The sequence below is a fragment of the Leiobunum rupestre genome, chromosome 4 (assembly GCF_980474605.1).
Source record: "Leiobunum rupestre chromosome 4, qqLeiRupe1.1.hap1, whole genome shotgun sequence".
Classification (NCBI taxonomy): Eukaryota; Metazoa; Arthropoda; class Arachnida; order Opiliones; family Sclerosomatidae; genus Leiobunum; species Leiobunum rupestre.
The window spans coordinates 41,804,558-41,816,739 of NC_143387.1; the positions used below are offsets into that span (position 1 = coordinate 41,804,558).

Genomic DNA, 12,182 nt, shown 5'->3' on the forward strand with positions numbered 1-12,182 from the left:
CCTTCTTGTTTTGATGTTGCTGCTGCGTCATTGGTGACGTATCGATGACGTTTTACTACGAAAAGTCCTGGACATAAGAGCAAATTTGACGAGGCACACGGTTTTTAAGCATAAACTGAACTGAACTTCTACGAATTTGGTGACGAAAGAGCTACATAAAAACAAGTTCAGCAAGCGTAACTTATTTTATAGAAAGGCCTATTAGATTTGAAAGCACAGAAGTAACTAAGAACTGAAAATATTCTATACCACTTGTTGTACTTCTCAAACTGAGGGAATAGACTGGCTCCCTCTAGTGCATATATTTTCATATATTCGTCTATAAATCACAATTAATTATTTATTGTTATTATTAATATAAACTAAAATGATTTACTCAGCGAGTGCAATTAAAAAAATTATTTTACCATTTTTGTATCTTCAATCAGCACTGGGGGGAATCCCATTTTTTTGCATTTTCCAGATGGCGCTACAGGCAGCGTTTCCAGATCATGAGTCATTCATGTCAGCAGGGGGTAATGTTTACCGCACGTGTTCTTACACCACTAAGCTGTGACTGCTTTTTTTGCGAATAGTCGATTTTATAAAATGTCTTTACGCTTGCCCAACTTGTTGAAATGTTGCCCTGGAATAGTTCAACCAATGCCTAAGAATGAGTTCATTAGTGGGAGAGAAAACGGATCCACAGCTGAAGCGGGGAGGCAACATTTCAACAAGATGGCCAAGGTTATTTTATAAAAAGAACTATTACGTGGTACCATGTCTTAACCATGAAATAAACAACGCATATTTTCACCGAAAACAACTTTAATGCAGTGTACAAGTTCACACAAAAGCCCTAAAATATTGTACTATTTTACTTCGTAAGTAGGCGGTACGATACACATTTTTAAATTGAATTTCTTGATATATTAGCGTTTACTTTTATCTACGGGATATTTTTGGCTCTGGTTGGGTTGAACGTGTACCAAATTTAATATTTGAAATACAGAAGCTACTTATAGTAAAATATGGCTGAAATATATTTTCCAAAACAATGAAGATTATATTTAGACTAATCAATCACAGTGTACCAGTATGTAAGAAACTACTCGGTGAAACGGTTAATTCTTTTTTTTTAAATCACATACTGTTATCATTATCACACAAAAAATAACGATTTTTCTTCAGAAAAAAATTAGGAATGACATTGTTTTATTTTATACGTTGAACATTCGTTAAAACGTTGTGACTTTTACGAAGTTCCTAAACTTACGTAAAAATTAACGAGGAAAAAAATCTATAAGAAAAAAAAGAGTGGGCAGAATCTTAAAGCGCTCCGGTGTAGCACCAATAAATTACTTAGGCCTCAATTCAATTAGCAGAGTCTTAAAAATATTTATAAAATTAAGCTCGAAGTTTAAAATATTCTTTGTTTGTATTTTTTTTAAAATGCCCCTATTAAAATGGACGTCGCGTGTGTAAATGTATAGTTAAATTTCGTATAATGCGTCTCGATAAAAATTCTCCAGTCTAAAGGCTTTAAAAAAATTCCGCCATTTTCTTCGCGTAAGGGCAAAATGGCGGCTCAATTAAAAATAGGCGCTCTCGCGTTTTCTCCTAGGATGCTCAATAAAAAGTAGGCCCATTGTGTATTATAAAATGAATTTCTTTGCTAAATAGGTAGAGAGACGTACGTTTTTCTCGAACTGCGTTTGTGGGGGTTTTTTTTTACATCTAATGGCATTTGAAGGATTGGTTTTTTAATATTTGTCACATAACGTCGGGGTTAGGTGAAAATTAGTGCGACTTGTCGATGGGTATCATTCTCTCCTTGTTTCCTTCGAGAGCCGGTAACGGTGTTTCCACAGTGAGGACTCCGTCTTTGGAAAGAGAAGATCGAATCATCTCCGGATTGGTTCCTTTGGGCATCAAGAATTCCCGGTTGTATTCTCGGTACACCGAACGGTTTTCCGATTTCTCTTCGTGTTTGGCATGAACCTGTAACGAACCAAAATCCCCCTCTTCATTAGTTCTCCCTCGACATTTTTTTATTTCCAAGATTATCCGTGCCTCCTGCCGCCCCCAAAATTGCTATTTTTAAAGCGAACACTCGCTGAAAAACAATGGGAAATTATTTAGCTCAAACCCGCTCCACCCCCCTCCCCCACCACCCCTTTTCTTCTACGCCTTTGCGATCAATTTGGTGAATATTATGAAGTTTCATTTTTAGTCCCTGAAATCTGTCGATTAAGTTTAACTAATGCGGCGTGCTTTTAGGTAGTTGCGTATGACGGGTCTAGAGGTGCTACACCCCCTTTTGGGAGTTTTAGCACTTCAAATCCCCCAAATTTTGAGAAAATCGCTTTCTGGACAAACATTGTCTTGTTTATGACATCAAGAACGTATTTAGGTACATAAGAGCCTTGAACGGTAACAATGCCTCTAAATGCCATGCTTTTCAGTTTTAAAATCTGCATTTGGGTTCGATCCCAGCTTGTGGCACTGGGTGCAAACTCGGAACAAATCCTTCCGCGTTGAGTGTGCAAGTTCTCTCCCCACTGGTTAAAGGGGTTTTCCCTCAAGTTCTTCGGTTTCCCCTTCCCTTAAAAACTTGTTGAGGTTAACGGTAATAGTTAGTGTAGGGAGCTGTTGGCTGGCGTAGCACGAAGGGCTTTCCACCACCCTCCTACTCATTGTAACCCGGCCACCTGTTTAAAGGCATTAAAAGTCGCTCGATGACTTGGGCTTAAGGTGGTGCCTTGGTTATTAGCCTAGTTGAGATAGTATACCAAATGTGGTCGACCAATCTAAAATATTAGTAGTTTAACTTTTTATAAACTACATCATGTATTGAAATGAAATTATAATCATTTTATTGTAAATATGAAACGTTTTATCAAGAAACTATTTACCCACTGATCCGTGGATTTCAACCCGGGTCATTGGATTTAAAATTATATCCTAGGGCGTGGTCATCCTCAGTAGCGTAAAAGCACTGCCTTGGTTTAACGTTCTTATGGGCCTAAATATGTTCTTGATATCATATCTCTATTTCCGTTGTGTAATTCTAAACGAGGTAAATCAGTCGGATTTTATAATTTTAATGCAATAATCAAGTAACAGAATTCAGAAATGATGTATTAGCGTGTTAAAAAAAAGTCGGTGAAAAGATGGCGAATCTCTTTGGAGCTTGCCAGTCTTATTACGTTTTTCAAGCCCTTATAAATTTGGCTTCCGTCGAGGAAATTCAACACCGGCTTTTTAAAATCCGATTTTTTTCCCGCTGATGGCTTTGGAGACATTTCCGGTGACGTCTCGCAATTGTGATTTTAAGTCTGCCCTATTTAGAATCCACCTTGTTCGAGGGATATTCCGGGAAAAATCTTCGCGTCGTCTGAAATAAAATCTGCAAACGCTGTAATTTTATATCGCACTACATAACCGCTAGCAGAAATATATAATAAGTCCGAAAGCTCCAATAACCGCCATGTTAAAAATCGCGAAGCAAAGAGTTCGCCCTAAATTAAAAAAATCCGAGCTCTGAAAATAGGGTCAGTCACAAATACATTGCGTAAAAGCAGTGCCTTCTTTCTTCGACGCAGTGGCGACATCTCCCGTTGGGCATTGTAACTCTTCCCGAGGTTAAGCCACCGCCCGAAAACGTGTACATTTGTGTGTACAGTCAGCACCTTTAACAAGTTCCAAATAGTCGTTTTTTGGTGCTGGCTTAACCTCTATGTTTTGTTTTATAGAAAAAAAATTGTAACTACAGAAAATTTTGAAAGACGTTATTAATAATTAAATTAAAATTATAATAATGTTTTATCACAAAAATAAAGTTTTAAAGGACTTTAAAAAAAACCGAAAACGATTAAGTTTCAGTCTCATCAGAGTTGGGATCCCGCGACGTTCCAGTCAACGAAACCGTTAAGCTTGTTTTCCACTGGCGCGCGCAACGACGCGTTTCTCAGCTTTGAAACGTTCAAACGTTTTACGCTAAGATGATCGCTCAAGATTACATCGCGTAAAAAAAATCAGTACTCATCCGCCACGGTTATATAGTTCCACAATGGATCTCCCTTAATACTCAATTTAACTAAGCTTTTATACACGCCCCTCCCTCTACCGAACTGACTAATTAAAATCTAAAAACTAGGTATTTAAAAAAAATTGGCAAAAAATATTTAAAAATTAAAAAACAGGATTACTCATTACTTTTTAAAACTAGTAAAAAAATAATAATTTTGAAACTATATCGGCGATAATTTAAATATATGTATTACAAATAACGTTTAATATTATCTTTCGATAAAAAATTAAAATAAGCTTAAGTCGATTTACTTGGTTTTGGAACTAAGTTATAGCAGACGATGTTTTCACGAGAATTTCCCCCTTATTTCAACTTGCTAAGCCTTGCCGCGTAAATCTGGAATAAGGAGGATTATTTTTAAGACTACGCGCTTTTGGAATTAGTCGCTTTAGCTACGTAACAGTTTTGTAAAACCCCAATAGCGTGGGTGAGGGTGTTGAAGTTTAGGCCAACCTTTCAAGGATTTAACCGCGCGTCTTTTCAGAGGTACTTATTGTCAAGAAAATTCCGGAACTTGACCTTCTAGTTTGTAAGCGCTCTTCGCCGTTGGCAGTCTGGTGATGTTGAAGGAGAGTCGTGCCTTATATAAATAGATAGACATTCCGTACGGTTCCAGAGGCACGCTTGACGTCACGTGAGCCAGTCAAAGCCGGGTGCCGCGCGGGGTTTCGAGCAAATAGAGAAGGATACTTGGCGAATCACCCGGCTCGACTAGAGGCTAAAAGCCGTAAACAAATTATAAAGGTTTCCTCTCATTTGAGTGAAGCGCGACATGACAGGGCAACGAGCCAATGAACATTTTCGCTGCGAGGACGCTCGGGGGGCGAACATGACATTCATATTCCTATTTTAATTTCAAATATAAGGCTTGTCAGAGGCAAGGTAACTCGGACAAGTTATGATTCCGCCTAAAATTGCGAGTCTCCTTTCGAATTAAGTCCCCTAGAAAAGCGAAGGCTCTTATTTTATTAATATTAGGATTTGTGCCAGTGGCACCTAAATGTCACTGTTTAAGAGAAAGGTACATTCCAATGTAAGAAAAATTGCAATAGACGAATTAAAAAAAACATTCAAATATTGTAACCGTCGAAAACTGGGTCTAGAGGGAATCTTTTAGCGTTTTCCATTTGACTGCTCTCGAGCGCTCTAGATCGATCTGATTAACATTTTATGTTCCATTTGCGTGCTCGGATCTGCTCCGATCAAGTTTCGCGTGTTCCATTTCCCGCTCTCGGGATCGCCCAAAACTGATCTGTCGATTTTGACAGATCAACGGATCGAGATCGAGATCGGAGCAAATTTTTGCGTGTTAATTTTAGTTTTGTTGGCAAAATGGCAGACCAAGACGCGAAAATTAATATTACTAGCAGATGAAAAACAACAAAGCGCGGGAATATGTTATTGTTATGTTCCATTTGCGGTTTTACTCTCGTCGATTGGGGCGAGATCTATGACGTCAGAGACAGATTCGGAGCGGTAAATGGAACACGCCAAACTTGATCGGAGCAGATCCGAGCAATCAAATGGAACACGCCAAACTTGATCGGAGCAGATCCGAGCAATCAAATGGAAAACGCTATTAGAGCGAAGGGACACCGTGATTGGTTTGCTTTAAATCGTAGTACATTCATGCAGTGTTTCCACTTGGAGGGAAATAATCCCTTTTTTGGGGGAAATCGGAGAGCTAGAGCTCCAATTTTTTTAGAGAGGGAAAAAAGGTGACAATCGATTAATTAAAGTGCTATTATAACTTTATAAGTGATATGATAATGTGATATTAAACACAAGTGTTAACTCTGTAATGTTTAAAAAAATAAGTTGTCTAGTCTTGAAAAAAATAAATTTAAGAGTTTTAGAAAAATTATAAAATTTAATTATATTATTTATCAATTAATTAAAGGGGTAATTAATGCGTTTAAATTTAGTTTCCCGCGTGATTCGCGAGTGAAACTGCAGACAAAACGTCTTTTGAAAAGGGGGGAAATAGCGGGGAAAACGGCTTTTAAAAACGGGGAAAATCAAATTTTAAGTTACCTAAAAGAGGGGAAATTAAGTCGCCCGAGTGGAAACACTGCACGCATGCGCATTTACGATTTTTAGGTTTTTATTTTATTAAACATGGCTGCCCTTCAAAACATATTCACGAAAGTATCTTAATCATTGATCTCTTATATTTGTATGTAAAATTCAATGAATTATAGATAATTATTTTCAATAAACTGGAATAGACCTAAAACCATAATGTATTAAAATTAATCAGTTAAAAGGTAATAATAGCTTTATTTTGGTTAACGTTGAAGGTCTAATTTGAAACAGCCAAAATAAACGTTTAAAGGAGCTCTAAGTCTTTGGATTTGTTATAGCAGAAGAACTTTCAAAAATTGAATTGAAACGGAAAAAACCTTCAAAATAAATAATTTTTTTTTGGCGTCGGGTCCACGTCACCCCCCCCCCCCCCCCGCGAATCCAGCCAATGGTTTCCTTCCTGTTATAAAAGGGATTTGTATTTTAAAGGGAAAATAAATATTCATGCAGCAGGGACTTTAAATACTGTTTATGTTTACTTTTTTACGCTCGTTACTTCGATTTGTCCTTTTTCACCTATCACACGAACCCAAACCTTAACGTTCGCATTTCCCTGCTACTTGGTTTTGCGCTTGTTGCAGCCTAAGCCGCGGGCCAACTTAATGGAGCCCTTCCGGGGGCTAGTAGGCCACACTTTTAAGCTCTCTGGCGCTCTTTTAACTCATCGTAGGAAAATGAAAAAAAAAACAGGCATACTTCTCACCTCCTACAAATCCTTAAAATTTTGGCAAAAACTTTTGAAACACCCTGTAGAAGGGGAGGGGCTACCTAAAATTCGCACCGAAATTTTTAAATGAATCCGTGGTCCTTTAACTTTTGAAAAAAGGTCGATTTGAACGATTTTATTTTTGAGGTAATACAACGCGCACATATGGGCGGGTTCCATTAATGAATTCTAGTCGTAGCTGTGGGACCTCGATGGAGTGCACTTGGATTAATCTCGGTGCGTAAATCGCCCAAATCTCAACGAGATCTTCCCAAATCCCTCTGTCAATAGTTCCGTCGCTACATTTTATCGGTAAGTAACCGCTTTTGCGTGGCGCAGCCTCGGGGTCAGGGGTCAAGAGGGAACTCCTAGCGGGAAACGGGCGTTCTGGGGAACACTCGATTTCAAGCGCTTCTATCGCGAATTTGGCAGGCCCCAGGGGCCATTAGCTCCGACTAACGCGAAAGTGGATTGTGGGGGAGGTCTTTTTGCTCGATCGCAACGCCTACGTTCGGAGCATTGTTCTAAACAGAAACACTGGAGATTAATGTCGCGTTAAACCATAAGATTATAATTACTCCTTCACGAAAGTGTGTTACTGTAAATTTTTTACTGGAAGCTTTTTCTAGAATAAACGCAAATTTTTTGGTGGAGTTCGGACTAAAGGCTGGTTTCCACTTGGGTTAAAACTCCACGACGGTGAGCGTCGACACAAAAAATTCCAATTACACTTCGTTTCCACTAGCGAGCGTTACGGCAAGGACAGTAGATACAGGGACGAGAAAGCAGGGAAAAAAAATTCGATTTTAAACGTCTTCACATTAACGGGGAGTTAGATGTAAACAAACCGCGGCCATTGTTAAGACGTGGTTCGCCATGGACAGTATTATTGTAGTTATTTTCAGGGTTGGCAAAATCCTTGTTTTTTTCAAAAAGAACAAAAACAATGTTTTTCATTGTTTTAAACAAGATTCATTGTTTTTAACTGTTTTTAAATCAAACAATAAAAAACACATAATAAACATTAAAAATCTATGTTTAAAACACGTTTTAAACTATTCATTATACTTATGAATCAGACTCACGAGTAAACTCATGTAAAGAAATATTACGTATCATTAAACGTATTATCATAAGTGGCATAATTACCCTAAGTGTGTCAATAAGATGCATTTTTCAATGATACCTTGTTTAACGAAAGTGACGTAAATGACGTCATTTTTTCCAGTGACGAAATTTACGTAATGTGTTTGCGAAGCGGCGTCTGCGGCGCGAGCGTTAAAAATACCATATAGGGTACTTGAACGGAATTCGCGAGTCCTACGTTTCTTTGGTCTGTTTAGAACAAGCTCTAATTGAAGATTTTCTGTGGGAAAGGCTCCTATTGGCACACTTAGGGTAATTAATAATTATAAATAAACTCACAGGGAGAAGAACCAAAGAGTACACGCTTATTTAAACGAGCCAAGAATTTCGCTAAGCGTTGTTGACCAACCATTGACGGCCTTAGGGTTTTCGATGCCCCATGCAAATACTACCTAACCTGTAGTAGGGTTTTTAATATAGCTATCATCCTGGAATTTTCGGTCGCATAGTACTAAGAAAAGGGAAAATAGCTAGTTATCCACACATTGTTTTTAGTTTTGGTTTATTGAAATGTGCACGTCTGCAAACATAAATCATCACAAATAAACAATGTTATAAAAAATAAGAAATTAATTAGATACCTCTATAATCTTAAGACTTCCATCACATCATAAAATTTCAAAAAAATCGACCGAAATCCCTTAATTTTTATCTAGGAGTGCCGCCTAGTCGGTTTTAACCCGATCTGTCCAGACCGACTAAACAGCAACCCTACTTTTATCTCGCGCATAGGTAGGGTCCCAAATAGATGTATATTGGCAGCTATATACATTCTATTTAAACAAAAAGACAAAATTCAATGCGTTCGTAGGATTTTTGCACTGGTATTAAATTTACAAATCATATCGAGCCCTTTCAGTCGTTCTTTTCAGAGAATCTTAAAATCCAACTACCCGTTATCAATACAATTTACCTTTCTTAGAGCCTTGGAATGGTTTTTTCTACCTTTTCCCTCATATTGAATAACCAAAATCTTACAAAAAAAAACAATGAAAATTTACCGTATAAAAAACATGTTTAAAACAGATTGTTTAAAACGTTTAAAACAAATTGGTGTTTGCTTAAAATATTTGTTTTAAACGTGTTTTAAATACTTGTTTTAAACATTTTGTTTAAAACTTGCCAACCCTGGTTATTTTTTACCATTTTGATGTTAAATTAAAAATAAAACTACGAGCGTAAATAAAAAAATGCCCATTTGTTTTGAACACTTAAGCCTCGTCAAGAACCGCTAAAATTAGGTGACCACCATTTGTTTTTGTTTATATACAACTAACTCTCCTTGCGTTTAGGTCGTTTTAGGTGATATATCCAACAGAGGCCGCCAATACATTTTCTCGTCCCTGTATCTACTGTCCTTGGTTACGGCGCGTCACTTAAAAGGCAACACAAGTGGCCATGTAGGGGGGCGCTTGATTTGGAACTACGTTTTCTTCTACCAGTCGTAAGTTGGTTTTCCAAGGAGGATTTTATACCGAACGGAAATCTTATTCTCCTTGGTGTAGCCACGTGGTGCAATTTCGCTCTCATTCGCGAATTTTTCTATTTTTTAGCGCATTTATACAAAATAAATTCGGCAAATATGGTTCTGCTTTGACTGTAATTTACATCTGCCCCAATACTAGTTTTGGGTGAAGTAGGGTACGCGACGATTGTATTAATAGTTGTAGACTAAACTAAGATTTTAGTTTCTTATTATCTTATAAAATGTTTTCTATTTGTCATTTTTGTTTTTTCTCTAGTATTTTTTTATTCTACCATTAGGTTAGGTTAGGTTAGATCAAGGTTCAGTTAGGTTAGCAATTTCTGGTTCTTTTGTAGTTGATTCGTAATTAATTACCTTGTTTTCCATTGAAACCAGCCATCTTTGGCTCTTTGTAGCTTCTCCGAATGCACATTCCCTGTTTTTCATTGAAATAAAAAATTTGTTTCTTTTGTAGTTATTCCGTATTTAATTACTCTGTTTTCTATTGTAACAAGCCATTTCTCGCTCTTTTGTAGCTGCTCCGTATTTAAATACCCTGTTTTATAATGAAACAAGCCTTAGTTTAGTCTACAACTATTAATACAATCGTCGTTTACCCTAGGTCACCCAAAACTAGTATTGGGGCAGATGTAAACTACTTCCTCTGCTTTTTTTACACAGGGAAAGGCTATGGCAGATAACGCATGCGCAGTCGTTCTTTTTATCTGTAAGATAACTTACCCTCTGCATGGCCACTCGCGTTGCCCTTTAACTTTCGGACGTATTAAGGTTTTTACACGCGTAATGAAAAATGTATTATTATGATGCTAGTGGAAACCAAGCATAAGCCTTAGTTTACACTAGCGCATTTCTCAACTTTGGCACGTTCCAATTTTTCTACTCTCGCCAAGAAAAATACATTACAACATTATGGAAACAAAGATTAAGATGAAAATCAGCCTTCAGTCATTAGACCTTCGTCTAATTTGTTTAAAAAGGGAGTAGAAACTAAATAGAAAAATCGTTACGAATGATGTTTAACGTAAATAGCGCCAATGGTGTCCTCCCATTTTGCGGACCGCGTGTTATTGGTTAAGTAAAAAAATTATATTTTCGGGAAAGCAGTGCCGTTTGCGGACAAACGGTGTATTTATTTACTGTAGTTTTTCAACGTAATGCCTTCCTATAAATCCCTTTAATTTTACCTTATTTCTTATATTTTCCTATAATTTCACCAGTTTTCATTCATTTTACTGGTTGTACTTATTTTGATTTTCAATTTTATTTTCAATTTCCACCAAACAATAGTTGTCATAATACAAAAGAATAATAACTTTTGTTTTTCCATGTAGTATCCCATATTTTACTTTATTTGGCCTATTGTTACATTTTTCTCTATTTTGCCTATGGAAAATATAGGAAACACTTCCTAAATTTTCCTTTATTTTACGCATTTTGTATCCTATATTTTCTTATAATTCGCGTTCGAATTTCCTATTTTCCTATAAATTTTTCGTTTAATTTCCCTGGTCACCCTGGGTTAGGTTAGACCATGTCCGCAGATGACACCACTCATTTGTTTTTTACAATTCGTATATTTTATTTAAAAATATACAGGGTCTTTTTTTTTTGCTCGGAAAAGTGTTTTTTTTCAAAAACTATTTATAGTACCGATTTCAAATTTGGAAGGTCAATTCTCTATACCGGGGGACATCAGTTTGAGAAATTTGAGCGTTTTCGGTAATGTTTTTCACCAATTTTGAAAAATTATTTTTCGACCACTAGGTGCGAGATAAAAAATTTCTATTATAAAGTTGTAGGCCGTCATCGAAAACCCTTAAAAATTGTTCACTCGACGAAAAACAACTTATTTATCAGTGAAAATTCGAGCTTGAAAAATTTACAAGTTGGTGAAGCCAAATTACGATTGTTTGAAACGATAATTGAAAAGGGAACAAGTCTAATACAAACGTAGTAGAGTTTTCACACTTGAAAAAATGTACACGTTTGGTTTTTAAATGCAGATATTTTATTCACATAAATTTTTACAAAACATTTTCAATAATATCACCATTGGCTGCAACACAGGTTTGTGCGCGGACAATTAAGTTCTCAAACGCTTTCTCTACCATTTCTGGTGTGACGTCTCGGCAAGCACTGATTATTCGTCTAATGAGTTCCTCCCTAGTTTCAATGGGCGTGGCGTATACCTTTGCTTTAACGAATCACCAGAGAAAATAATCCAGCGGTGTTAGGTCAGGTGACCTTGCTAGCCAATGCACTGGACCATTTCTCCCTATCCACCTTTCAGGAAACTCGTTGTTGAGGTGCTCAGTTACTTGCCGGGAAAAATGCGGAGGGGCGCCATCTTGCTGAAACCACAACTGACGTCTTTCAGCCAATGGAAGGTCGTCGATTGCGTCACTCAGTTCGTTCTGTAGAAAATGTAAATACCTTTGGCCGTTGAGGTTCGTCGGCAGGAAAAAGGGACCAATCAAACGGTTTCCAACAAGTCCAATCCAAACATTGACCCGTTCAAATTGAACCTGGTGATGATATTCAAAACCCCAATGTGGGTTGATGTCAGACCAAAGATGGCTGTTTTGATGATTAAAGGGCCCATCTCTAGAAAATGACGCTTCGTCGGAGAACAAAACATGGCGCAAAAATTGTCTATCTTCTTGGACAGCATTTAGTAACCAGTTGCT

General features: G+C 37.2%; 1 protein-coding gene across 1 annotated transcript in view; it reads right to left on the reverse strand.

Annotated features, from left to right (window-relative positions):
* Nucleotides 1-789: 789 nt before the first annotated feature.
* The window catches only part of LOC149947843 (alpha-crystallin A chain), a 30,926-nt gene continuing 19,533 nt past the window's right edge, over nt 790-12,182 (reverse strand). The window contains exon 3 of the mRNA XM_090171796.1: nt 790-1,980. Coding sequence (XP_090027922.1) covers nt 1,780-1,980 — 201 coding nt within the window. The 3' untranslated portion in view covers nt 790-1,779. The remainder of the gene's footprint in view (nt 1,981-12,182) is intronic.